The sequence below is a fragment of the Hemitrygon akajei genome, chromosome 1 (genome assembly GCF_048418815.1).
Source record: "Hemitrygon akajei chromosome 1, sHemAka1.3, whole genome shotgun sequence".
In the NCBI taxonomy this organism is placed as follows: domain Eukaryota; kingdom Metazoa; phylum Chordata; class Chondrichthyes; order Myliobatiformes; family Dasyatidae; genus Hemitrygon; species Hemitrygon akajei.
In genome coordinates, this window is record NC_133124.1 from 697,329 (window position 1) to 721,252 (window position 23,924).

Sequence of the window (23,924 nt, forward strand, 5' to 3'; positions counted from 1 at the left end):
ATTGGGACTGCGGAAAATTGGATTAGCCATGATGAAATATCAGAGCAGACTCAATGGGCCAAATGGCCTAATTCTGATCCTTTATGTTATGGTCTTAATCTATGATCTTTTGTACTACACTCATTCAACCTCAATGGAGGGAAAAGCCTGCTTTCATTTACCCTATCTCCGCCCCTCATAATTTTGTATACCTCTACCCAATCTGCTTTCTGGCCTGTGCTCTACAGACTGAAGTCCTAACCTATTCAACCTTTTTCTATTACTGAGGTCCTCAAGTCCTGGCAGCATTCATGTAGCTTTTCTCTGCATTCTTTCAATCTTGTTTACATCCTCCTGTACATAAGTGATAAGAACTGTGCACAATTCTCCAAATTTGACCTGACTGATATCTTGTACAACTTCGAATAACATCCCAGCTCCTGTGCTATATACTCCTTTAGGAAGGGCAACATGTCAAAAGCTCTCTTTATGACCCTATTTGCCTGTGATGGCCAGTTTCAAGGAATTGTAGACCTTTATTTGCAGATTCCTCTGTCCTATACATTCTTAATGCCTGTCTTCCCTTTGCTCTACCACACTCCCCAGTGCCCTACTTCTCACTGTCAGTCCTGCCTCACACTTGAACTCCATCTGTCATTCTTTGGCCCGTTTTTCCAGCTGGCTCTGATTCCGCTACAAGTTTTGAAGCTTTGACAGTCTTTGTCACTGTCCACTACACCCCCAATCTTGGTGTCATCTGCAAATTTGCTGATCCAAATTTACCATATCATCATCCAAATAACATTGATCCCCCTCTTCACACCTCTCCACTCAGAGAGGCAGCATCTACTGCCACTCTCTGGCTTCTCCCACAAAGCCAATATTGAAATCATTTACTACCGGAATGCCAATCCACCAAACCTTCTTGACTAATGTCCCATGCATAATTTTGTCAAAGGCTTTGCCACAGTTCATTTAGAAAATATTCACTACCTTTTCATCACCTTTGCTTAAAAAAAAATCAAAGAAAATAAAGGTCTACAAGATTATGAGAGGCATAGATAGGATGGACAGTCTGTTTCCCAGGGCACCAATAGCATACACCAGAGGGCATATGTACAAATTAAGGGAGGGAAGTTTAGGGGAGATGTCAGGGGTAAGTGTTTTTTACACAGAGGGTTGTGAGTGCCTGGAATGACTTGCCAGGGACGGTGGTGGAGGCTAAAACATTAGGGGTATTTAAGAGCCTTTTGGAGAGGCACATGGATGAAAGAAGAATAGAGGGTTATGGGGTAGTGTGGGTTTAGTACTCTTTTTAAGGATTATATAGGTCGGCACAACATGGAGGGCTGAAGGGCCTGTACTGTGCTGTAGTGTTCTATGGTTCTAATAAAATCCTTGAACAATTTTAAGACTAGTTAGATATGACATAGCATGCACAAAGCCAAGTTTACTATCCTTAATAACACAAAATGCTGGAGGAAATAGCAGGCCAGGCAGCATCTATGGAAAAAAGTACAGTTGATGCTTCAGGCCGAGATCCTTCAGTGGGACTGGAGGAAAAAAGATGAGTCAGTTAGAGTGAGGCCTATCTCTAATCTGGCTCTGTTCTATCCAAATGCTTGTGATCCCTTGGAATACCTACCAATAACTTATCCACTATTGGGATTGAGTTCACTGGCTGATAGTTTTCCAGTTTATTCTTAGAGCTTTTCTTGAACAACAGAACAATTATCAGCTAACCTACAATCCTCTGGCACCTCACCCGTGGCTAAAGGTGTTTCAGATATGTCTGCTAGGGCCCCTTCTATTTCTGCACTTGCCTCCCACAAGGTCTGAGGGATCACCTTGTCAGGCCCTGGGGATATCTCCACCCTAATATGACTCAAGAAAGCAAGCACCTCTTGCTTTGTAATCCTTGACTAGTGTGGTAGCCCTGGCAACATCCCCAGTACACTTGCCATTATAATGGTAGAATTCACCAAAGTTAGCTGAATAAAGACTGTTCAAAGTTCCTTTCATTAAAACAGGAAGCAAGGATGTTGAGAGGCCGCAATAAAGGAAAGGACAGGAATGAAAAATGTTTGACACTGAGAGATAGCCCAAATTCCAAACTCACTCTCTGAAAGAGTGGAGGAGTTAGAAAGCCTTGTCTCTCATGGGCTTGTATGCATTCTTGAAGAGCCTTGAAACCAAGTGTTACAATAGACAGTAGGTGCAGGAGTAGGCCATTCAGCCCTCCTAGCCAGCACTGCCATTCAATGTGATCATGGCTGATCATACACAATCAGTACCCCGTTCCTGCCCTCTCCCCATATCCCTTGACCCTGCTATCTATAAGAGCTCTATCTAATTCTCTCTTGAATGCATCCAGAGACTTGGCCTCCACTGCCTTCTGGGGCAGAGCATTGTTATAACAAACAATGTTATCAGATGGGCTAGCTTCACCGAATCGTTGTTGTATATTTCATAGTCACAGGCTATTTTGGCCAGATTCCATGATGGTAATATCTATCTATGCTCATCATATTTGCTTGTATCCCTCTACCTTCCCTCTTCTTTCATGTTTGTACTACCTGTCCAAATGACTTTTAAACATTGCATTTGACTGCATTACCTCATGGCTTATTCCAGATATTCCTAGCCCATTGTGGGACTACTTGCCCCTTAATCTCCTTTACATTTCTCCCTCGTGTCCTCCAGTTCTTGCCTGTCCCTGGGAGTAGAGTGGGGTGGGGGAAGAGATTCTATCCATTGTTTCAATGCCACTGAATTTTATACAATTGTATAACCTACATTCTAGTGAGAATAAATGTGAGCTGTTGAATCTCTCCTTGTAACTAATTCTCCCAATTCCCGGCAACATTGTGATGTATCTCTTCCACACTTTCTTGCTCCCCTTCCTGTATTGTGGAACTAGAACTGATGTGTATACTAACCTTTAAAGGGGCATGATATCCCAATTCTATACTCAATGCCTCAGCTGATGAAGGCAGTCATGTAAGCTGCCTTTTTCACTACCCCACCCACCTGTGTTGTCACTTTCCGGGAACTCTGGACTAGTACCTCAAAGTTTCCTTTTACATCTGTGTTCCTAAGGTCTGCTATTTATTCTGACCCAATGGAGTTTGAATTCTCAGTGCTTTATGCTACTTGTCTGGATTAAACAAAATTTGTCACTGCTCTGCCAATATTTTTCCAGCTGATCTTTATCCCAGTATTTTTAAAGAACCAACTTTTCTGTTTATAACTTCAATAATTTTTGCCATCTTCAGACTTGCTAAACTTGACCTCTGCATTCTTAACCATGTCTTTCTATAAAAGGTCCCATCACAGATCCCTGCAATACCATAGTTGGGAAAAGATACTCCTACGCTCTGCCTCCTATCCCTCGGATAATCTTGGATCCAGTTTGCTGACGCATCTTGGATAGTTGGGTTATGCCTTCTGGCACAACTTGTGATATTTTTTCAATTCCAACCAGGTTTCAGAGGAGCATGATGATTCCAGGACAAGAATTCCAGGAAAAGTAAAGGCTAGACTTTTGCATAAGAAAATTCGGGGATCATCAAAGATCTCTGCACTTCAGATCTCAAATCGGTTGCAGCAAGAAAAACTAAGGGCAAAGAGAAGACAAGAGATGTCTAAATATCTCATTCACCAACGAGAGCAAGCTAAAGAGGGAGCTGAACACCAGGAGTGCCAAAAATCTGGACAAATCTCAAGACTAGAAAGAAAACACAAAGTAGGAAAAAGATACAAATGTGCAAGAGAAACAATGAATGGTAAGGATTCATTGTACTATTGAACTGGATGGTTTTAAAAAAAAAGTTTACTGGATCTATTTGTCTCAACTAAACATGATGTCCCTTGTGTCCAAGAATCTGTTCAACTTGTCATGCTTGATCTAACAAAGAGCTTTGACTCAGTTTAGAACTCCAGCCCTGCTATTTTCCCCACCCGTGTTTCTGTTGTTCCTATTTTTTTTAAAAAAACTACTGAAGTTGCACCTGTTACATTTGCCTATGATGCTGGTTCTTTAGCCAAATGGTTCAAATCTGCATTTACTGACTTTTCATACCTTTTGCCATTGGGGCCTGATTCTTTACACCTGAAATCCTCCTTGAACATCTGTAAAGATTTCTATTACTCTTGCAGTAGATAGAGAGGAACAGATGGACGTTATTTACTTGGATTTCCAGAAGGTGTTTGATAAGGTGCCGCATTAGAGACTTGTCCATAAGATAAGCATGCATGGAGTTGGGGGTTATGTATTGGCATGAATAGAGGATTAGTTAATTAATAGAAAGCAGAGTTGGGATACACGAGTGTTACTGTAATTTGCAATTAGTGGTGGGAAGTATGTCGCAGGGGTCGGTGCTGGGCCCAAACTGTTCACGATATACATTAACGATCTGGAAGAAGGGACCGAGTGTAGTGCATCTAAATTTGCTGATACTAAATTAAGTGGAAAAGCAAATTGTGCAGAAGATAGTCTGCAGAGAGATATAGATAGGTTAAGTGAGTGGGCAACAGTCTGGCAGATGAATGTTGGTAAATGTGAGGTCATCCACTTTGAAAGGAAAATTGAAAGAGCAGATTATTGTTTAAATGCTATATAAAAAAAATGCAGCATGCTGCTGTGCAGAGGAACTTGGAAGTGCTTGTGCATGAATCACAAATGGTTTGTAGGTACAGCAAATTATCAAGGAGGCAAACAAAATGTTGGCCTTCATTGCTAGTGGGATTGAATTTAAGAGCAGGGAAGTTATGCTGCTACTGTAGGGTACTGGTGAGGCTGAACCTGGAGTACTGTATGCAGTTCTGGACTCATTACTTGAAGGATATACTAGCTTTGGAGGTGCTGTGGAGGAGGTTCACCAAGTTGATTCCAGAGATGAGGGGGTTAGATGAGAGATTGAGTTGCCTGGGAATGTACTCACTGGAGTTCAGAAGTATGAAGGGAGATCTTATAGAAACATATAAACATTATGAAAAGGATAGATAAGATAGAGGCAGGAAAGCTGTTTCCACTGGTAGGTGAGACTAGAACCAGGGGACATATTCTCAAGATTCGGGAGAGTAGATTTAGGACGGAGATGAAGAGGAACTACTTTTCCCAGAGGGTAGTGAATCTGTGGAATTCACAGCCCAATGAAGCAGTGGAGGCTATCTCAATAAATGTATTTAAGATGAGGCTGGATAGACTTTTTGCATGGTTGGGAAATTGAGGGTTGTGGGGAAAAAGGCCAGTAGGTGGAGATGAGTCCATGGCCAGATCAGTTGTGATCTTACTGAATGGCAGAGCAGTCTGAAGGGGCCAGATGACCTATTCCTATTTCTATTTCTTGTGTTCTTGTATCTCTGCTTTCACATCACCAACTTTGTCTCCGTATCTGAAGATTCCCAAAGTTGTTCCATTTTAATTCAAAGTATTTGGTATCTTTAAATGTTAACTATTGCAATAATTGTCCTAAAGCAAGTTTTGTATTGTCCTATTACCTTCAGATTTGTGTACATATTCTAGTCCTTTTCATGTATTCACTTTCATTTTTGTAAGAATGAGAAATTGCAGTAACTTCATACTGATGCTCCACACTGTCGTTGATGGCACTGTACTACTGGCACAACATGGTTTCAGTGTAAATCACTTAATGTGAGGCAACCATCTACCACCATTCTTGGGCTTCTCCCACAAAGCAAATGTTTAATCTAATTTACTACCTCATCTTGAATGCCGAGCGACTGAACCTCAATCAACCCCATGCGGGACCTTGTCAAATGCTTTGCTAAATTCCATGTAGACAACATCCACTGCCCTGCCTTCATCAACTTTCCTGGTAACTTCCTTAGAATGCTCTAAGATTGGTTAGACATGACCTACCATGCACGAAGCCATGTTGACTATCCTTAATCAGCCCATGTCTATCCAAATACTCGTATCCAATCCCTTAATACCTTCCAATAGCTTTCCCACTACTGATGTCAGATTTGCAGCCTATAATTTTCTGGTTTGTTTAGAGCCTTTCTTAAACAGTGAAACAATGATGGCTATCCAATGCTCTGGTACCTCTCCTGTGCTAAGGATGATTTAAATATCCCTGCTAGAGTCCAGGCAGTTTTGTTACTTACCTCGTGTAAGGTCCAAGGGACCACCTTGTCAGGACCTGGGGATTTATTGACCTTGATTTCCCTCAGGACAGCAAACACCTCTTCCTCGATAATCTGTGCAGGGTCCATAAAGTTGATGCCACTTTGCTTCACTTTTATGGACTGTCCATCTTCTGAGTAAATACAGATACAAAAATTTTTTTTAAAGATCTCTTCCCATTTCTTTTGGCATCACACATGGATTACCAATCTGATCTTCAAAAAGCCCAGTTTTGTCCCTTCCTAACATTTCTCTTTTTGCAGAGTATGACCACTTGTTATCTTTACTACTTATTCTGACAGGCACATGCAATTTTTGTACTCTCAAAAATTTCACTTTTGAAGGCCACCCATTTCCCAAGTACACCTTAGCCAACAAACAGCCTGTCCCAGTCCACCCTTGCCAGATCATTTCTTAGAGCATCAAAATTGACCTTCCTCCAATTTGAAATTTCAACCTGCAGATTAGTCCTTTCTTTTCCAGTTTTACTTTTAAACAAATGGTACTGTGGTCACTTGATGCAAAGTGTTCCCCTACACAAACTTCTGTCCCCTGCCCTGTCTCATTCCCTGATAGCAGTTCAAGTATCACACTTCCTTTGAGACTTCTATGTACTAAGGAGCAATCTTTCCTGAACACATTTGACACAAACTATCCCAACTAGTCCTTTTACAGTATAGGAGTCTGTCAATATGTGAAAGGTTAAAATCACCTACTATAATAACCTTGTGTTTCTTGCAATAGTCTGCAATCTCTCTACTAATTTGTTCCTCTAAATCCCTTTGGCTGTTGGATGGTCTGTAATATAGCCTATTTAACGTGGTCGTACATTTACGCGCATAACACTTCACTAGACGAGTTCTCCAGTCTGTCCAGACGGTACTGCTGTGACATTTTCCCTGACTAATAATTCCATTCCTCTCATGTAATCCCTTCAGTTCTGTCATGTCTAACATAACAGAACCCCTGGATAATGAGCTGCCAGTCCTGTCCCTTCTGCAACAAAGTCTCACAGACAGCTACAGCATCATAATTCCAGGTGTTCATCCATGCCCTGAGCTCATCAGCTTTCCTATGATATTTGTATTGAAATATATACAGCTCAGGACGTGATTTGCATCATACTCAACCTTTTGATTCCTGACTGAGGTCTTATCTACATCTGTCTCCAGCCTCTTCACTAACTGTTCTGGCATTCTGGTTCCCATCCCCCTGTAACTCCAGTTTAAACCCCATTGTGCAGCATGAGTAAACCTTCCCACTAGGATATTAGTCCCCTTCCAGTTTAGGTGCAAACTGTCTCTTCTGTACAAGTCCCACCTTCCCTGGAATATCAGAAATAACCCAAATAGCCCAATAACCCAAAAATCTCCTCCCTCCTACACCAATCCCTTAGCCATGTGTTAAACTATATAATCTTCCTATTTTTGGCCTCACTGGCTGTTCACTCTCCACTTAATGCTGAGGACTCAATCTGAGATTTTGGTGCCAGAGACCTGACCCCTGTGACTTTCCCCAACAGTATCCAAAGTGATGTACCTGTTGTTGAGGGGGATGGCCATAGGGGTACTCTGCACTGGCTGTTTAATACCTTTCTCCTTCCTGACTGTCACCCAGTTTCCTGGGTTCTGCACCTTGGGTGCAACTACCTCTCTGTATGTCCTATCTGTCACCCTTCAACATCCTGAAAGATCTGGTGTTCATCCAACTCAACAGTGTTGGAAACTGCAGCTTGATGCAGGTGATGTTGTCAGGGACACAGGAGGTCAGCCTGCTTTCCCACATCCTGCAAGCTATTCAGCTATCCTGTCTGGCATCTCTACTGTTCTAACTGAGCCAAATGTAAGGGGGGGGGAAGGGGGGGGGGGGTGGAGGGAGGCCTGTGACTAGTGTACTGCTGCAGAGATTGGTGCTGGGCCTGTTTGTCATCTGTATCAATGATTTGGAATGTAAGACCATTAGACATGGGAGCAGATTTGGGCCATTCAACCCATTGAGTCTGCTCCGTCATTCCATCATGGCTCATCCCAGATCCCACTCAACCCCATACACCTGCCTTCCCACCATTTCCTTTGATGCCAAGACAGATCAGGAAACAATCAACATTTACGTTAAATATAAAACCATAAGATTGGGAACAGAATTAGGCCATTTGTTCCATCGAATCTGCTCTGCCATTCAATCACATCTGATCCTTGTTTCCTCTCCTCCTCAACTCCAGTTCCCACCCTTCTCCCTGTAACCTTTGATACCATGTCCAATCAAGAACCTATCAATCTCTGTCTTAAATATACCCAATGACCTGGCCTCCACAGCTGCCTGTGGGAATAAATTCCACAAATTCAATACCCCTGGCTTAGAAATGTTTCCACATCCCTGTTTTAAATGGGTGCTCCTCTATCCTGTGGCTGAGTCCTCTAGTACTAGACTCCCCCACCATGGGAAGCATCCTTCCCACATCTACTGTCTAGGGTTTTCAATATTCAAAAGGTTTCAATTAGATCCCACCCTCATCATACTAAATTCCAGACGCATAGCCATCAAATATTACTCATATGACAACCCTTTCATTCCTGGAATCACCTTTGTGAACCACCTCTGGGGTCTCTCCAATGCCAGTACATCTTTTCTTTGAGGAGTTCAAAACTGTTCACAATACTCAAGATGAGGGCTCAACAGTGGCTTATAAAGCCTCAGAATCACATCCTTGCTCTTTTATACTAGACCTCTTAAAATGAATGCTAACATTGCATTTGCCTTCCTCACCACTGATTCAACCTACAAGATAATCTTCAGGATATTCTGCCCTTTCATTCCTGGAATCATTCTGTCAACTTCCTCTGGACCCTCTCCAATACCACCACATCTCTTCTAATATGAGGAGCCCAAACTGTTAACAATACTTAAGCTGAGGCCTCACCAGTGCCTTATAAACCCTCAGCATCTCATCCCTGCTCTTGTATTCTAGACCAGTTGAAATGAATGTTAACATTACATTTGCCTTCCTCACCACTGACTTGACCTGCAAGTTAACCCTCAATGTATGCTGCACACAGGCTCTCAAGTCCCATTGCATCTCAGATTTTTGGTTTTCTTCCCCGTTTAGAAATAGTCTGCACATTTATTTCTACTATAAAAATGCATAGAAACATAGAAAACCTTCAGCACAATACAGGCCCTTCGGCCCTCAAAGTTGTGCCGAACATGTCCCTATCTTAGAAATTTACTAGGCTTACCCATAGCCCTCTATTTTTCTAAGCTCCATGTACCTATGTAAGAGTCTCTTGAAAGACCCCATTGTATCTGCCTCCACCACTGTTGCCGGCAGCCCATTCCATGCACTCCCCACTCTGAGTAAAAAAAACTTACCCCTGACATCTCCTCTGTACCTACTCCCCAGCACCTTAAACCTGTACCCTCTTGTGGCAGCCATTTCAGCCCTCCGAAAAAGCCTCTGATTATCCACACGATTAATGCCTCTCATCATCTTATACACCTCTATCAGATCACCTCTCATCCTTTGTTGCTCCAAGGAGAAAAGGCCAAGCTCACTCAACCTATTTTCATAAGGCATGCTCCCTAATCCAGGCAAGATCCTTGTAAATCTCCTCTGCACCCTTTCTATGGCTTCCATATCCTTTCTGAGGCAACCAGAACTGAGCACAGTACTCCAAGTGGAGTCTGACCAGGGTCCTATGTAGCTGCAACATACCTCTCGACTCCTAAATTCAATTCCATGATGAATGAAGGCCAATACACCATATGCCTTCTTAACCACAGCATCAACCTGCACAGCTGCTTTGAGCATCCTATGGACTTGGACCCCAAGATCCCTCTGATCCTCCACATTGCCAAGAGTCTTACCATTAATACTATATTCTGCTATCATATTTGACCTACCAAAATGAACCACCTCACACTTATCTGGGTTGAACTCCATTTGCCACTTCTCAGCCCAGTTTTCCATTCTATCAATGTCCAGCTGTAACCTCTGATAGCTCTCCATACTATTCACAACACCTCCAACAAACTTACTAACCTGTTCCTCCACTTCCTCATCCAGGTCATTTATGAAAATCATGAAGAGTAAGGGTCCCAGAAAAGATCCCTGAGGCACACCACTGATCACCGACCTCCATGCAGAATATAACCCTTCTACAACTTCTCTTTGCCTTCTGTGGGCAAGCCAGTTCTGGATCCATAAAGCAATGTCTCCTTGTATCTCATGCCTCCTTACTTTCTCAATAAGTCTTGCATGGGGTACCTTATAAAATGCCTTGCTGAAATCCATATATGCTATATCTACTGCTTTTCTTTCATCAATGTGTTTAGTCACATCCTCAAAAAATTCAATCAAGCTCGTAAGGTATGACCTGCCCTTGACAAAGCCATGCTGACTATTCCTAATCATATTATACCTCTCCAAATCTTCATAAATCCTGCCTCTCAGATCTTCTCCATCAACTTACCAACCACTGAAGCAAGAATGGCTATGTTTTTGTCAACATTGTGTTTAGTTTCCCACTTTCTTGCCCATTCTCCTAATCTGTGCAAGCCCTTCTGCATCCTATGTGATTCCTCAACACTACCTGCCCCTCCACCATTCTTTGTATCATCTGCAAACTCGATAGCAAAGCCATCTATTTCATTATATAAATCATTTATATGTAGCATAAAAGGAAGTGGTCCCAACACCAACCCCTGCGGAACACCACTAGTCACTGGCAGCCAACCAAGATCCTTTTATTTCCACTTGCTGCCTTCCACCAATCAGCCAATGCTCTAACAATGCTAGTAACTTCCCTGTAATGCCACGGGCTCTTAACTTGGTAAGCAGACTTAAGTGTGGCACCTTGTCAAAGGCCTTCTGAAAGTCCAAATATAAAACATCCACTGCATCCCCTTTGTCTATCCTTCTTGTAATCTCCTCAAACAATTCCAACAGGCTTGTCAGGCATGATTTTCCCTGAAGGAAACCATGCTTACTTTGTACTATCTTGTCCTGTGTCATCAAGTACTCTGTAACCTTGTCCTTAACAGTTGACTCTTAACATCTTCCCAACAACTGAGGTCAGGTTAATTGGTTTATAACTTCCTTTCTACTGTCTTCCTGCTTTCTTAGAGTGGAGTAACACTTGCAATTTTCCAGTCCTCTGGCACCATGCCAGAGCACAATTTTTTTTGAAAAATCATTTCTAATGTCGCCACAATCTTTAACTCCACCTCTTTCTGAACTCTTGTGTGCAGTTCATCTGGTCCGGGTGACTTGTGTACTTTTGGGTCTTTCAGCTGTTTGAGCACTTTCTCCCTTGTAATTGTAACTGCACCCACTTCTCTTCCTTCACACTACAACATCCACCACTCTGCTGGTACCTTCCACAATGAAGAATGATGCAAAATACTCATTTAGTTCATCAGCCATCTCCTTGTCCCTTGTTACTATTTCACCTGCCTCATTTTCTAGTGGTCATGTATCCACTCATTTCTTTTTTAACATACTTGAAAAAACTTTTACTTCTGATATTATTTGCCAGCTTGCTTTCATATTTCATCTTTTCCCTTCAATGATTGTATTATTTTACTATTTGAGTATTTCTTCATATTTGGAATACACATGTCCTGCACCTTCCTCATTTTTCCCAGAAACACATGCCATTGCTGCTCTGCTGACATCCCTGCCAGAAGTTCCTTCCAAATTACTTTGGTCAACTCTTCTCTCATGCTACTATAATTTCCCTTACTCCACTGAAATGCTGCTATGTCTCTTGAGATCCATTACCAACCTGAGAGGCATTTATGAACATTTGGAGAGGCATAACATGATTAGGAATAGTCCATAGAACTATAGAACACTACAGCACAGAAAACAGGCCATTCAACCCTTCTAGTCTGTGCTGAAACTTTATTCCACTAGCCTCATGGACCTGCACCCAGTTCATAACCCTCCAGACTTCTCCCATCCATGTATCTATCCAATTTATTCTTAAAACTTAAGAGTGAGCCTGCATTTGCCACATCAGATGGCAGCTCATTCCACACTCCCACCACTCTGAGTTGAAGAAGTTCCCTCTAATGTTCCCCCTAAACCTTTCCCCTTTCACCCTAAAGCCATGTTCTCTCGTATTTATCTCTCCTAAGTGGAAAGAGCCTACTCGCATTTACTGTCTATACCCCTCATCATTTTGTAAACCTCTATCAAATCTCCCCTCATTCTTCTACGCTCCATGGAGTAAAGTCCTAACCTGTTCAATCTTTCCCTGTAACTCAACTCCTGAAGACCCGGCAACATCTTAGTAAATCTTCTCTACACTCTCAATCTTACTGATATCCTTCCTATAGTTAGGTGACCAGACCTGTGCACAATACTCAAAATTTGGCCTCACCAATATCTTGTATAACCTTACCATAACATCCTAACTCCTGTACTCAATACTTTGATTTATGAATGCCAGGATGCCAAAAGCCACCTTTACAATCCTGTCTACCTGTGATGCCACTTTCAGGGAATTGTGTATCTGAACTCCCAGATCCCTTTGTTCCTGCACACTCCTCAGTGCCCTACCATTTACTGTGCATGTCCTATCTTGATTTGTCCTTCCAAAATGCAACACCTCACACTTGTCTGCATTAAATTCCATCTGCCAGTTGGTCCAGATCCCTCTGCAAGCTTTGAAAGCCATCCTCGCTGTTCACAATGCCTCCAATCTTAATGTCATCAGCAAACTTGCTGATCCAATTTACCACATTATCATCTAGATCATTGATAGAGACAACAAACAACAATGGTCCCAGCACAGATCCCTGAGGCACACCACTAGTCACAGGCCTCCAGTCTGAGATGCAATCATCCACTACCACTCTCTTGTCTTCTCCCACAGAGCCAATTTCAAATCCAGTTTACAACTCTCCATGGATAGCTAGTGTCTGAACCTTCTGAACTAACTTCCCATGTGGGACCTTGTCAAATGCCTTATACTAAAGTCCATGTAGGCAACATCCACAGCCTTTCCTTCATCTACTTTCTTGATAACCTCCTTGGAAAAACTCTACAAGATTCATTGAATATGATCTACCACGCACAAAGCCATGCTGACTATCCTTAATCAGCACTCGGCTGTCCAAATACTTGTATATCCATTCTCTCAGACCACCTTCCAATAATTTACCTACTACTGATGTCAGGCTCACTGGCCTGTAATTACCTAGTTTACTTTTGGAGCTTTTTTAAACAACGGAACAACATGAGGTACCCTCAATCCTCCGACACCATGCCCGTGGTTAAGGATATTTTACATATTTCTGCCAGGGGCCCCTGCAATTTCTCCACTTGTCTCTCTCAAGGTCCAAGGAAATATCATGTCAGGCCCGTGGGATTTATCTACCTTTATTCGCTGTAAGGCAGCAAGCACCTCCTCCTCTTTAATCTCCACATGTTCCATGACACTTCTGCTTGTTTCCCTTCCTTCCATGTCTGCTATGCCAGTTTCCTGAGTAGATACTGATGTTAGCCCGGTTTTGTCAAAGGCAGGTCATGCCTTATGAGCCTGATTGAATATTTTGAAGATGTGACTAAACACATTGAAGGTAGAACAGTAGATGTAGTGCATATGGATTTCAGCAAGGCACTTGATAAGGTAAGCAATGCAAGGGTTATTGAGAAAGTCAAGAGGCATTGGATTGAAAGGGACCTTGCTTTGTGGATCCAGAACTGGCTTGCCCACAGAAGGTAAAGAGTGGTTGTAGACAGGTCATATTCTGCCTGGAGGCTGGTGACCAGAGGTGTGCCTCAGGGATCTGTTCTGGGATCCCTACTCTTCATGATTTTTGTAAATGACCTGGATGAGGAAGTAGGGGGATGGGTGAGTAAATTTGCTGATGACACAAAGGTTGGGGGTGTTGTGGATAGTGTGGAGGGCTGTCAGATATTACAATGGAACATTGATAGAATGCAAAACTGGACTGAGAAGTGGCAGATGGAGTTCAACCCAGATAAGTGTGAAGTGGTTCATTTTGGTAGGTCAAATATGATGGCAGAATATAGCATTAATGGTACTGTGGCAGTGTGGAAGATCAGAGGGATCTTGGGGTCTGAGTCCTTAGGACACTCAAAGCTACTGCGTTGACTGTGGTTAAGAAAGCATATGGTGCCTGTGAGATTGAGTTCAGGAGCCAAGAGGTAATGTTACAGCTATATGGGACCCTGGTCAGGCCCCACTTGAACTACTGTGTTTTCAGTTCTGGTCACCTCACTACAGGAAGGATGTGGAAACTGTAGAAAGGGTGTGGAGGAGATTTACAAAGATGTTGCCTGGATTGGGGAGCATGCCTTATGAGAATAGGTTGAGTGAACTCAACCTTTTCTCCTTGGAGTGGTGGAGGATGAGAGGTGACCTGATGGAGATGTACAAGATAATGAGAGGCATTGATCGTGTAGATAGTCAGAGACTTTTTCCAAGGGCTGAAATGGCTAGAACGAGAGGGCACAGTTTGAAAGTGCTTGGAAATGGGTACAGAGGAGATGTCAGGGTAAGTTTTTTTTACTCAGTGGTGAGTGTGTGGGATGGGCTGCCGGCAATGGTGGTGGAGGTGGATACGATAGGGTCTTTTAAGAAACTCTTGGATAGGTACATGAGCTTAGAAAAATAGAGGGCTATGGGTAAACCAAGGTAATTTCTGAAGTACATGTTCGGCACAGCTTCATGGGCCAAAGTGCTGTATTGTGCTGTAGGTTTTCTATGTTTCTAGTGTGTGTGTGTGTGTATATATATTTTATTTCCAGCCAACATCAGGAGACTAAAAGGTTTTGCTACTTAGATATATCTTGAGGTGCGATAGGAGGGAGGTGGGGAGTGGATCTTCTTTCTGTGGTCTGTGCACTTCCTGTAACTAATAAAGTGACCACTGAGTGTAAATTAATTGTTTTCTGCTGCTGCAGCACATCCTCTTCAGGTTTGACGTGCTGTGTGTTCACAGGTGCTCTTCTGCATACCACTGTTATAACACGTGGTTACTTGAGTTACTGTTGCCTTCCTATCAGCTTGAACCAGTCTGACCATTCTGTTCCATTTTCTTTCATTAAAAAGACCTCTTTGCCCACAGCACTACTGCTCACTAGATTTTCTTTTGTACTCTGCACCATTCTCTTTCCTTTCTGCACCACAGACCCATGCTAACCTTATTTATATACCCTCAGACTTGGCCTCCTCTGCAGTCTATTGTAGAGCATTCCACAGATTCACTATCCTGGCAAAAAAATCCTCCTTGCCTCTGTTTTAAAAGGACTCCCCTGAATTTTATAGCTGTGCTTTTTTAGTTCTGGATAACCCCATCATAGGAAATGTCTTCCTCATGTCCACCCTATCTTGTTGCAAGATTCAGTAGGTTTCAATGAGATCTCCCTGCATTCTTCTAAATTCCGGTGCATACAGGCCCAAAGCTGCTAAATGCTCCTTGTATGTTAACACCTTCATTACCAGACTCATTCTAGTGAACCTCCTCTGGACCCTCTCCAATGCCAACACAACCTTTCTGAGATATGGGGCCCAAAACTTCACAATAAGTGCAGACTGACTAGTGTCTTATAAAGGCTTATTATTGCATCTTCGCTTTTGTATTCCCCTCAAAAATAAATGCCAACTTTGCATTTGCCTTCTTTACCATAGCCTCAACCTGCAAATTAACTTTCTGGAAGTCTTGCACAAGACCCTGAAGTCCCTCTGCACCTCTGTTTCAACTTTCTCTCCATTTAGATAATAATCCGCACTATTGTTCCTTTTACCAAAATGAATTATACATTTCCTAACACTGTATGCCATCTGCCACTTTTTGCCCATTCTTCTACTTTGTCCAAGTCATGCTGCAATCACATTGCTTCTTTGGCACCACCCCTCCTTCCACCTATCTTTGTATCATTTGCAAACTTTACCACAAAGCTATCAATTCTATTATCTAAATCATTGACAAATAATGTGAAAAGTATTGGTCCCAATACTGACCTCTGAGGAACACCTCTAGTCACTGGCAGCCAGCCAGAAAAGGACCCTTTTATTTCCACTCGCTGCCTCCTGCCTGTCAGCCATTCTGCTATCCATGTCAATATCTTTCCTGTAACACCATCGAATTTTATCTTGTTAAGCAGCCTCATGTGGCACCTTATCAAATGCCTTCTGAAAGTCCAAGTAAATGACATCTACTACCTCTCCTTTGTCCACCGTACTTGGTATTTCCTTGAAGAACTCTAAGATTTGTCAGGCAAGATGTCCCTTTACAGAAACCATGTTGACTTTGACTTATTTATCATTAGTCTCCAAGAACACAAACTTCATCCTTAATAATAGACTCCAACACTTTCCCAATCACTGAGGTTAGGTTAACTGGTCTATAATTTCCTTTCTTCTGCCTTCCTCCCTTCATAAATAGTGATGTTTGCAATCTTCATACCCATGGTATTATAGGAAAGTTACTAACATGGTTAGGTGTTGGCTGATTGGTAGGAGGCAGCGAGTGGGAATAAAAGGATCCTTTTCTGGTTGATGCCAGTGACTAGTGGTGCTCCGCAGGAGTCAGTGTTGGGACTACTTTATATGCTATATATAAATGATTTAGATGATGGAACAGATGGCTTTGTTGCCAAGTTTGCAGATGATGTGAATATTGGAGGGGTAGGTAGTGTTGAGGAAAGAGGTAGGATGCAGAAGGACTTCGACGAATTAGGAAAATGGGCAAGAAAGTGGCAAATTAAATACAATGTTGACAAATGCATGTTCATAGATAGATAGATAGATACTTTATTCATCCCCGTGGGGAAATTCAACTTTTTTCCAATGTCCCATACACTTGTTGTAGCAAAACTAACCACATACAATACTTAACTCAGCAAAAAATATGATATGCATCCAAATCACTATCTCAAAAAGCACTAATAATAGCTTTTAAAAAGTTATTAAGTCCTGGCGGTAGAATTGTAAAGCCTAATGGCATTGGGGAGTATTGACCTCTTCATCCTGTCTGAGGAGCATTGCATCGACAGTAACCTGTCGCTGAAACTGCTTCTCTGTCTCTGGATGGTGTTATGTAGAGGATGTTCAGAGTTTTCCATAATTGACCGTAGCCTACTCAGCGCCCTTCGCTCAGCAACCGATGTTAAACTCTCCAGTACTTTGCCCACGACAGAGCCCGCCTTCCTTACCAGCTTATTAAGACGTGAGGCATCCCTCTTCTTAATGCTTCCTCCCCAACACGCCACCACAAAGAAGAGGGCGCTCTCCACAACTGACCTATAGAACATCTTCAGCATCTCACTACAGACATTGAATGACGCCAACCTTCTAAGGAAGTACAGTCGACTCTGTGCCTTCCTGCACAAGGCATCTGTGTTGGCAGTCCAGTCTAGCTTCTCGTCTAACTGTACTCCCAGATACTTGTAGGTCTTAACCTGCTCCACACATTCTCCATTAATGATCACTGGCTCCATATGAGGCCTAGATCTCCTAAAGTCCACCACCATCTCCTTGGTCTTGGTGATATTGAGACGCAGGTAGTTTGAGTTGCACCATATCACAAAGTCCTGTATTAGTTTCCTATACTCCTCCTCCTGTCCGTTCCTGACACACCCCACTATGGCCGTGTCATCAGCGAACTTCTGCACATGGCAGGACTCCGAGTTATATTGGAAGTCTGATGTGTACAGGGTGAACAGGACCGGAGAGAGTACGGTTCCCTGCGGCGCTCCTGTGCTGCTGACCACCGTGTCAGACCTACAGTCTCCCAACCGCACATACTGAGGTCTATCTGTCAAGTAGTCCACTATCCAATCCACTATGTGAGAGTCTACTCCCATCTCCGTTAGTTTGTGCCTTAAGATCTTGGGCTGGATGGTGTTAAAGGCACTAGAGAAGTCAAGGAATGTAATCCTCACAGCACAACTGACCCCATCTAGGTGAGAGAGTGATTTGTGCAGCAAATACGTGATAGCATCCTCCACTCCCACCTTCTCCTTATACGCAAACTGAAGAGGATCCTGGGCGTGCCTGGTTTGTGGCCTCAGATTCTGTATTATCAGCCGCTCCATGGTCTTCATCACGTGCGACTGGTAGTGGAAATAAATGTGTGGACTATTTTCTAAATGGGGAGGAAATCTAGGAATCTGAGATGCAGAGGGATTTGGGAATCTTTATGCAGAACACCCCGAAGGTTAACTTGCAGGTAGAGTTGTTGGTGAGGAAGGTAAATGCCACGTTAGCATTCATATCAAGAGGTCTAGAATACAAAAGCAGGGATGTGATGTTGAGGCTTTACAAGGCACTAGTGAGGCCTCACCTTGAGTATTGTGAACCGTTTTAGGCCCCTCATCTAAGAAAAGATGTACTGGTATCGGAGAGGTCCAGAGGAGGTTCACAAGCATGATTCCAGGAATGGAAGGGTTATCATATGAGGAAAGTTTGTTGGGTCTGTACTCACTGGAATTCAAAAGGATGGGGGGGGGGGGGGCGGGTGTGGAATCTCACTGAAACCTTTTGAATGTTGAAAGGCCCAGACAGTAAAGACAATGGAAAGGAAGTTTCCCATGGTGGGAGGGTCTCGGACAAGAGGGCACAGCCTCAGGATAGAGGGGTGTTCATTTAAAACATGCGGAGAAATTTCTTTAGCCAGAGGGTGGTGAATTTGTGGAATTTGTTGCCACATACAGTGGTGGAGGCCAGGTTGTTGAGTTATTTAAGGCAGAGATTGATAGGTTCTTGATTGGACATGGCATCAAAGGTTATGGGGAGAAGGCTGGGAACTTGGGTTGAGAAGGAGATAAATACAGATCATCCATGATTGAATGGCGGAGCAGACTCGATGGGTCAGATGGGCTAACTTTGCTCCTATGTAATTTTATTTCTGCCTTGGGGGGGGGGGGGGGGATTACCTCCTTGTAGCTCCTGTCTATCACTGCTTCACTTTCCCTAACAAGCTGATGGTCTTTGAGCTGCAGCTTCAGTTCCCTAATACAGTCTCTAAGGAGTTGCATCTTGATGCAGCTGTGGTCATTGTGGAGGCTGCAAGTCTCCTGGAAATCCCACATCTGACACCCAGAACAGAAAAGGCTCTGCAGTCATACCCCCTGTTCTCTGAAGAATTAAATAAGAAAAAAATGTGTATCAGTCAGTAACCCTCTGAAGGCAGGAGAAAGGTCTAATTTTAATGGTAGCATTAAAAGGGAAATAAGCCTCTGAAAGAGAAGTTGAAGAACCAAGTTGTATTCAGGGAAATGGGTCTAGCTGGTTTGCTCTTGCATTCTATAGGCCCAGCAATAACATGGCATAACAGTTGCTCCACAAGTTCTGCAATAATAAAACCCATTTAGAAATCGCATTAGATTTGGACAAAACTGAATATTCAAATTGCACTTGTAAGGTTCATGTTTTACAATGATAATTGCCTACGCTTGTAAGTTATTCTGCCCATAGAAGGGCAAGAGCTACATGTATCACTAGCTTCCCAAGTTTCAAATTAGTGAGGACTAATCAGGTCTACTTAGCAATGACTTTATGAATATTTTCAATACTGATTCATTCATCTCTCAATCTGGTGTTAAAGTAAAAAATGCAAGTGAAGATTCTGTGGATGAATATTGGAATAAAGTTGGTGCGAAACCCAAGTCAGCTACTCAGTCACTTGATGATGCAGAGTACGGTAAGAAGACATTTACATTTTAATATGGCTTATAGATTTAGTTTATGCATGGCCTAATTTAAGTTGATTTTGCATTTTTAGGTGACTAAATTCATTGTTGATCTCAGAGATAATCCAATTAGAACAGCAGCAGCTGATACTGGGATAGTAGTGAAAAATGCTAGTGAAATGTGGCTTATACTCCTAAGTAAGCAAGTCGAGCTGGATTTCAAAGGCCTTGGCTGCTTGTATTTCAATACTGTGTGGTTCTTGTTGACTTGGTCTCCTGCTGTTCGTAGAGAGAACTGCAACATGACTAAGCTTCAATAGCTATGCATATTGATAACTTCAGCCCTGGTGAAAACAGACCAGATAATCACAAGTGTGGTAGAAGTACTAGAGCAGAAAATGGACTTCAGACTTGAAGCATCAACTCCACACCACTGTTTAGATAAGTCCATGGTCAATTGCTTTGAGCTATAATGTCATTTGCCATTTAAGGAAATTGGCATGCTTCTTAGCATCCTTGACTGAATTCCAGCTAAATGCTGATTGATTCCATTGGCTGGAAAACCTGCAGACTTGGTATGACAATGCAAAAGCTGTGGAGTGTATTGGCTGGTGTACTGCAAGATAACCTACATTGACATTTTAAGAATAATTTTTGGACCTGATAGATGGTTGAATTCTACCCACCAGGGAGATTTCTGCCTCTGTTCATCCCAGCAGCTGGAGCCACTGTATTTGGATTCTCCCCTGCAGATTAACAAGCCAGGCCTGCTTATGAATTTGTTTGGAATGGAGAGCTTTACATGGAAAGCATTAATATAGAACATAGAAATCTGCAGCACGTTACAGGCCCTTTGGCCCACAATATTGTGCTGACCATGCAGCCTACTCTAGAAACTGCCTTGAATTTCCCTAGAGGGTAGCTTTCTATTTTTCCAAACTCAGTGTACCTCTCTGAGAGGCTCTTAAAAGACCCTGTTGTATCCATTTCCTCCACCACCGCCGCCGGCAATGCATTCCACGCACCCACCACTCTGTGGGTAAACTTGCTCCTGACATCTCATCGGTATCTATGATCTGATTAGGACAACAAAGTACGGATATTGAAGTACGGATTCAGAACAAGAAGGCTGTGAGTGAACGGCTGATTTCGGGAGCCAAGGCTATTTTTACTCCACAGGGTAAAAGAGAGGCAAGTCTGTGCACGCGTGTGACGTCAGCCAGTAGAACGTGAAAGGTTTAAAAAGAAGACTGCCATGTACAGCGGGCAGCAGAGTGATGGGGCTTTGGCGGTAACGGGACGAGCCAAGGTAGATTCAACTGTGTTAATTGCGGAAAGGAAGTAGAATGTGTGAGGCCTGTTTTCTGTGCTCGGTGTCAGATGTGGGGGGTCCTGGAGTCTCCCAACCTCCCGGACGGCCATATCTGCACCCAGTGTGCCATTGCCGCTCCTAACGGACCAAGCTAGGGAACTGGAGATGCAGCTTGATGACCTTTGCTTGGTCAGGGAAAATGAGGTGATAGAAAGGAGTTGCAGGCAGGTGGTCACACTGGGGCCATGGGAGGCAGACAAGTGGGTCACAGGAGGGGGAAGGGGAAGAGTCAGGTACTAGAGAGTACCCTTGTGGCTTTACCCCTTGACAATTAGTACTCCTGTTTGAGTACTGTTGGGGGGGAATGGCCTACCTGGGGGAAGTAACAGTGACTGTGCCTCTGGCACAGAGTCTGGCCCTGTGGCTCAGAAGAGTAGGGAAAGGAAGAGGAGGGCAGTACTGATAGGGGACTCTATAGTTAGGGGGTCAGACAGGTGATTCTGTGGACGCAGGAAAGAAACTCTGATGGTAGTTTGCCTCCCAGGTGCCAGGGTCTGGAATGTTTCAGATCGCATCCAAGATATCCTGCAGTGGGAGGGAGAACAGCCAGATGTTGTAGTACATATTGGTACCAATGATATAGGTAGGAAAAGGGAAGAGGTCCTGAAAACAGATTACAGGGAGTTAGGAAGGAAGTTGAGAAGCAGGACCGCAAAAATAGTAATCTTGGGATTACTGCCTGTGCCACGTGACATTGAGTATAGGAATAGAGTGAGGTGGAGGATAAATGCGTGGCTGAGGGATTGGAGCAGAGGGCAGGGATTCAGATTTCTGGATCATTGGAACCTCTTTTGGGGCAGGTGTGACCTGTATAAAAAGGACGGGTTGCACTTGAATCCCGGGGGACCAATATCCTGGCAGGGAGGTTTGCTAAGGCTACTGGGGAGAGTTTAAACTAGAATTGTTGGGGGTTGAGAACCAAACTGAAGAGACTGGGGAAGAAGCAGCTAGCTCACAAATAGAGAAAGCCAGGAAACAGTGTGTGAGGGAGGGTAGGCAGGTGATAGAGAAGGGACGTGCTCAGACTGAAGGTATGAGATGTGTCTATTTTAACAAGGAGTGTTGTGAACAAAGCAGATGAGCTTGGAGCGTGGATCAGTTCTTGGAGCTATGACATGGTGGCCATTACAGAGACTTGGATGGCTCAGGGACAGGAATGATTACTTCAAATAGTGGGTTTTAGATGTTTCAGAAAGGACAGGGAGGGAGGCAAAAGAGGTGGAGACATGGCACTGTTGATCAGAGATAGTGTCACAGCTGCAGAAAAGGAGAATGTCATGGAGGGATTATCTATGGTGTCTCTGTGGCTGGAGTTTAGGAACAGGAAGGGGTCAATAACTTTGCTGTGTTTTTTTATAGGCAGCCCAAGAGTAACATGGATATCGAGGAGCAGACAGGGTAACAGATCCTGGAAAAGTGTAATAATAACAGAGTTGTCGAGATGAGAGATGTTAATTTCCCAAATATCGATTGGCATCTCCCTAGAGCAAGGGGTTTAGATGGGGTGGAGTTTGTTATGAGTGTTCAGGAAGGTTTCTTGACACAATATGTAGATAGGCCTACGAGAGGCTGTACTTGATTTGGTATTGGGAAATGAGCCTGGTCAGGTGTCAGATCTCTCAGTGGGAGAGCATTTTGGAGATAGTGATCATAATTCTATCTCCTTTACAATGGCATTGGAAAGAGATAGGAACAGACAAGCTAGAAAAGCATTTAATCAGAGTAAGGGGAATTATGAGGCTATCAGGCAGGAACTGGGAAGCTTAAATTGAGAACAGATGTTCTCAGGGAAAAGTATGGAAGAAATGTGGCAAATATTCAGGGGATATTTATGTAGAGTTCTGTATAGGTACATTCCAGTGAGACAGGGAAGTTATGGTAGGGTACAGGAACAGTGGTGTACAAAGGCTATAATAAATCTAGTCAAGAAGAAAAGAAAAGCTTACAAAAGCTTCAGAGAACTAGGTAATGTTAGAGATCTAGAAGATTACAAGGCTAACTAGAAGGAGCTTGAGGAAATTAGGAGAGCCAGAAGGGATCAAGAGAAGGCCTTGGTGGGCAGGATTAAGGAAAAACCCAAGGCCTTCTACAAGTATGTGAAGAGCAAGAGGATAAGACGTGAAAGAGTAAGACCTATCAAGTGTGACGGTGGGAAAGTGTATGGAACTGGAGGAAATAGCAAGGGTACTTAATGAATACTTCAGTATTCACTATGGAAAAGGATCTTGGTGATTGTAGTGATGACTTGCAGCAGACTGAAAAGCTTGAGCATGTAGATTTTAAGAAAGAGGATGTGCTGGAGCTTTTGGAAAGCCTCAAGTTGGATAAGTAACTGGGACCAAATGCGATGTACCCCAGGCAGTTTATCGTTTTGGATGCTGTTGAGGGGGATGACCTGACGGGATGGCCATGGAAATCGGGTCTCTGGCACTGAGCCTGGTGCTGTTTTGCAGGAAGGAAGGAGGGAGAAAAGGAATGCGGTAGTCATAGGGGATTCCATAGTCAGGGGAACAGACAAGGAGATTCTGTGAGCCTGACACAGATACCCGCATGGTGTGCTGCCCCCCAGGTTCCAGGGTACAGGATGTCTCGGATTGGGTCCAGAATATTCTGAAGGGAGAGGGCGAGCAGCCAGCTGTCTTGGTACATGTTGGTACCAATGACATAGATGGGAAAAGGGAGGAGGTCCTGAAGAGAGATTTCCAGGAGTAAGGAAGGAAGCTGAGAAGCAGGACCTCCAGGGTAGTAATCTCAGG

General features: G+C 43.3%; 1 protein-coding gene across 3 annotated transcripts in view; it reads left to right on the top strand.

The window, feature by feature from the left end:
- buc (bucky ball) overlaps nt 1-23,924 on the top strand; it is a 77,398-nt gene that overhangs the window by 38,506 nt on the left and 14,968 nt on the right. For all 3 annotated transcript variants that reach the window (XM_073070471.1, XM_073070385.1, XM_073070314.1), the window contains exons 4-5: nt 3,464-3,764; nt 19,712-19,807. In XM_073070471.1, the coding sequence (XP_072926572.1) occupies nt 3,464-3,764; nt 19,712-19,807 (397 nt within the window). The remainder of the gene's footprint in view (nt 1-3,463; nt 3,765-19,711; nt 19,808-23,924) is intronic.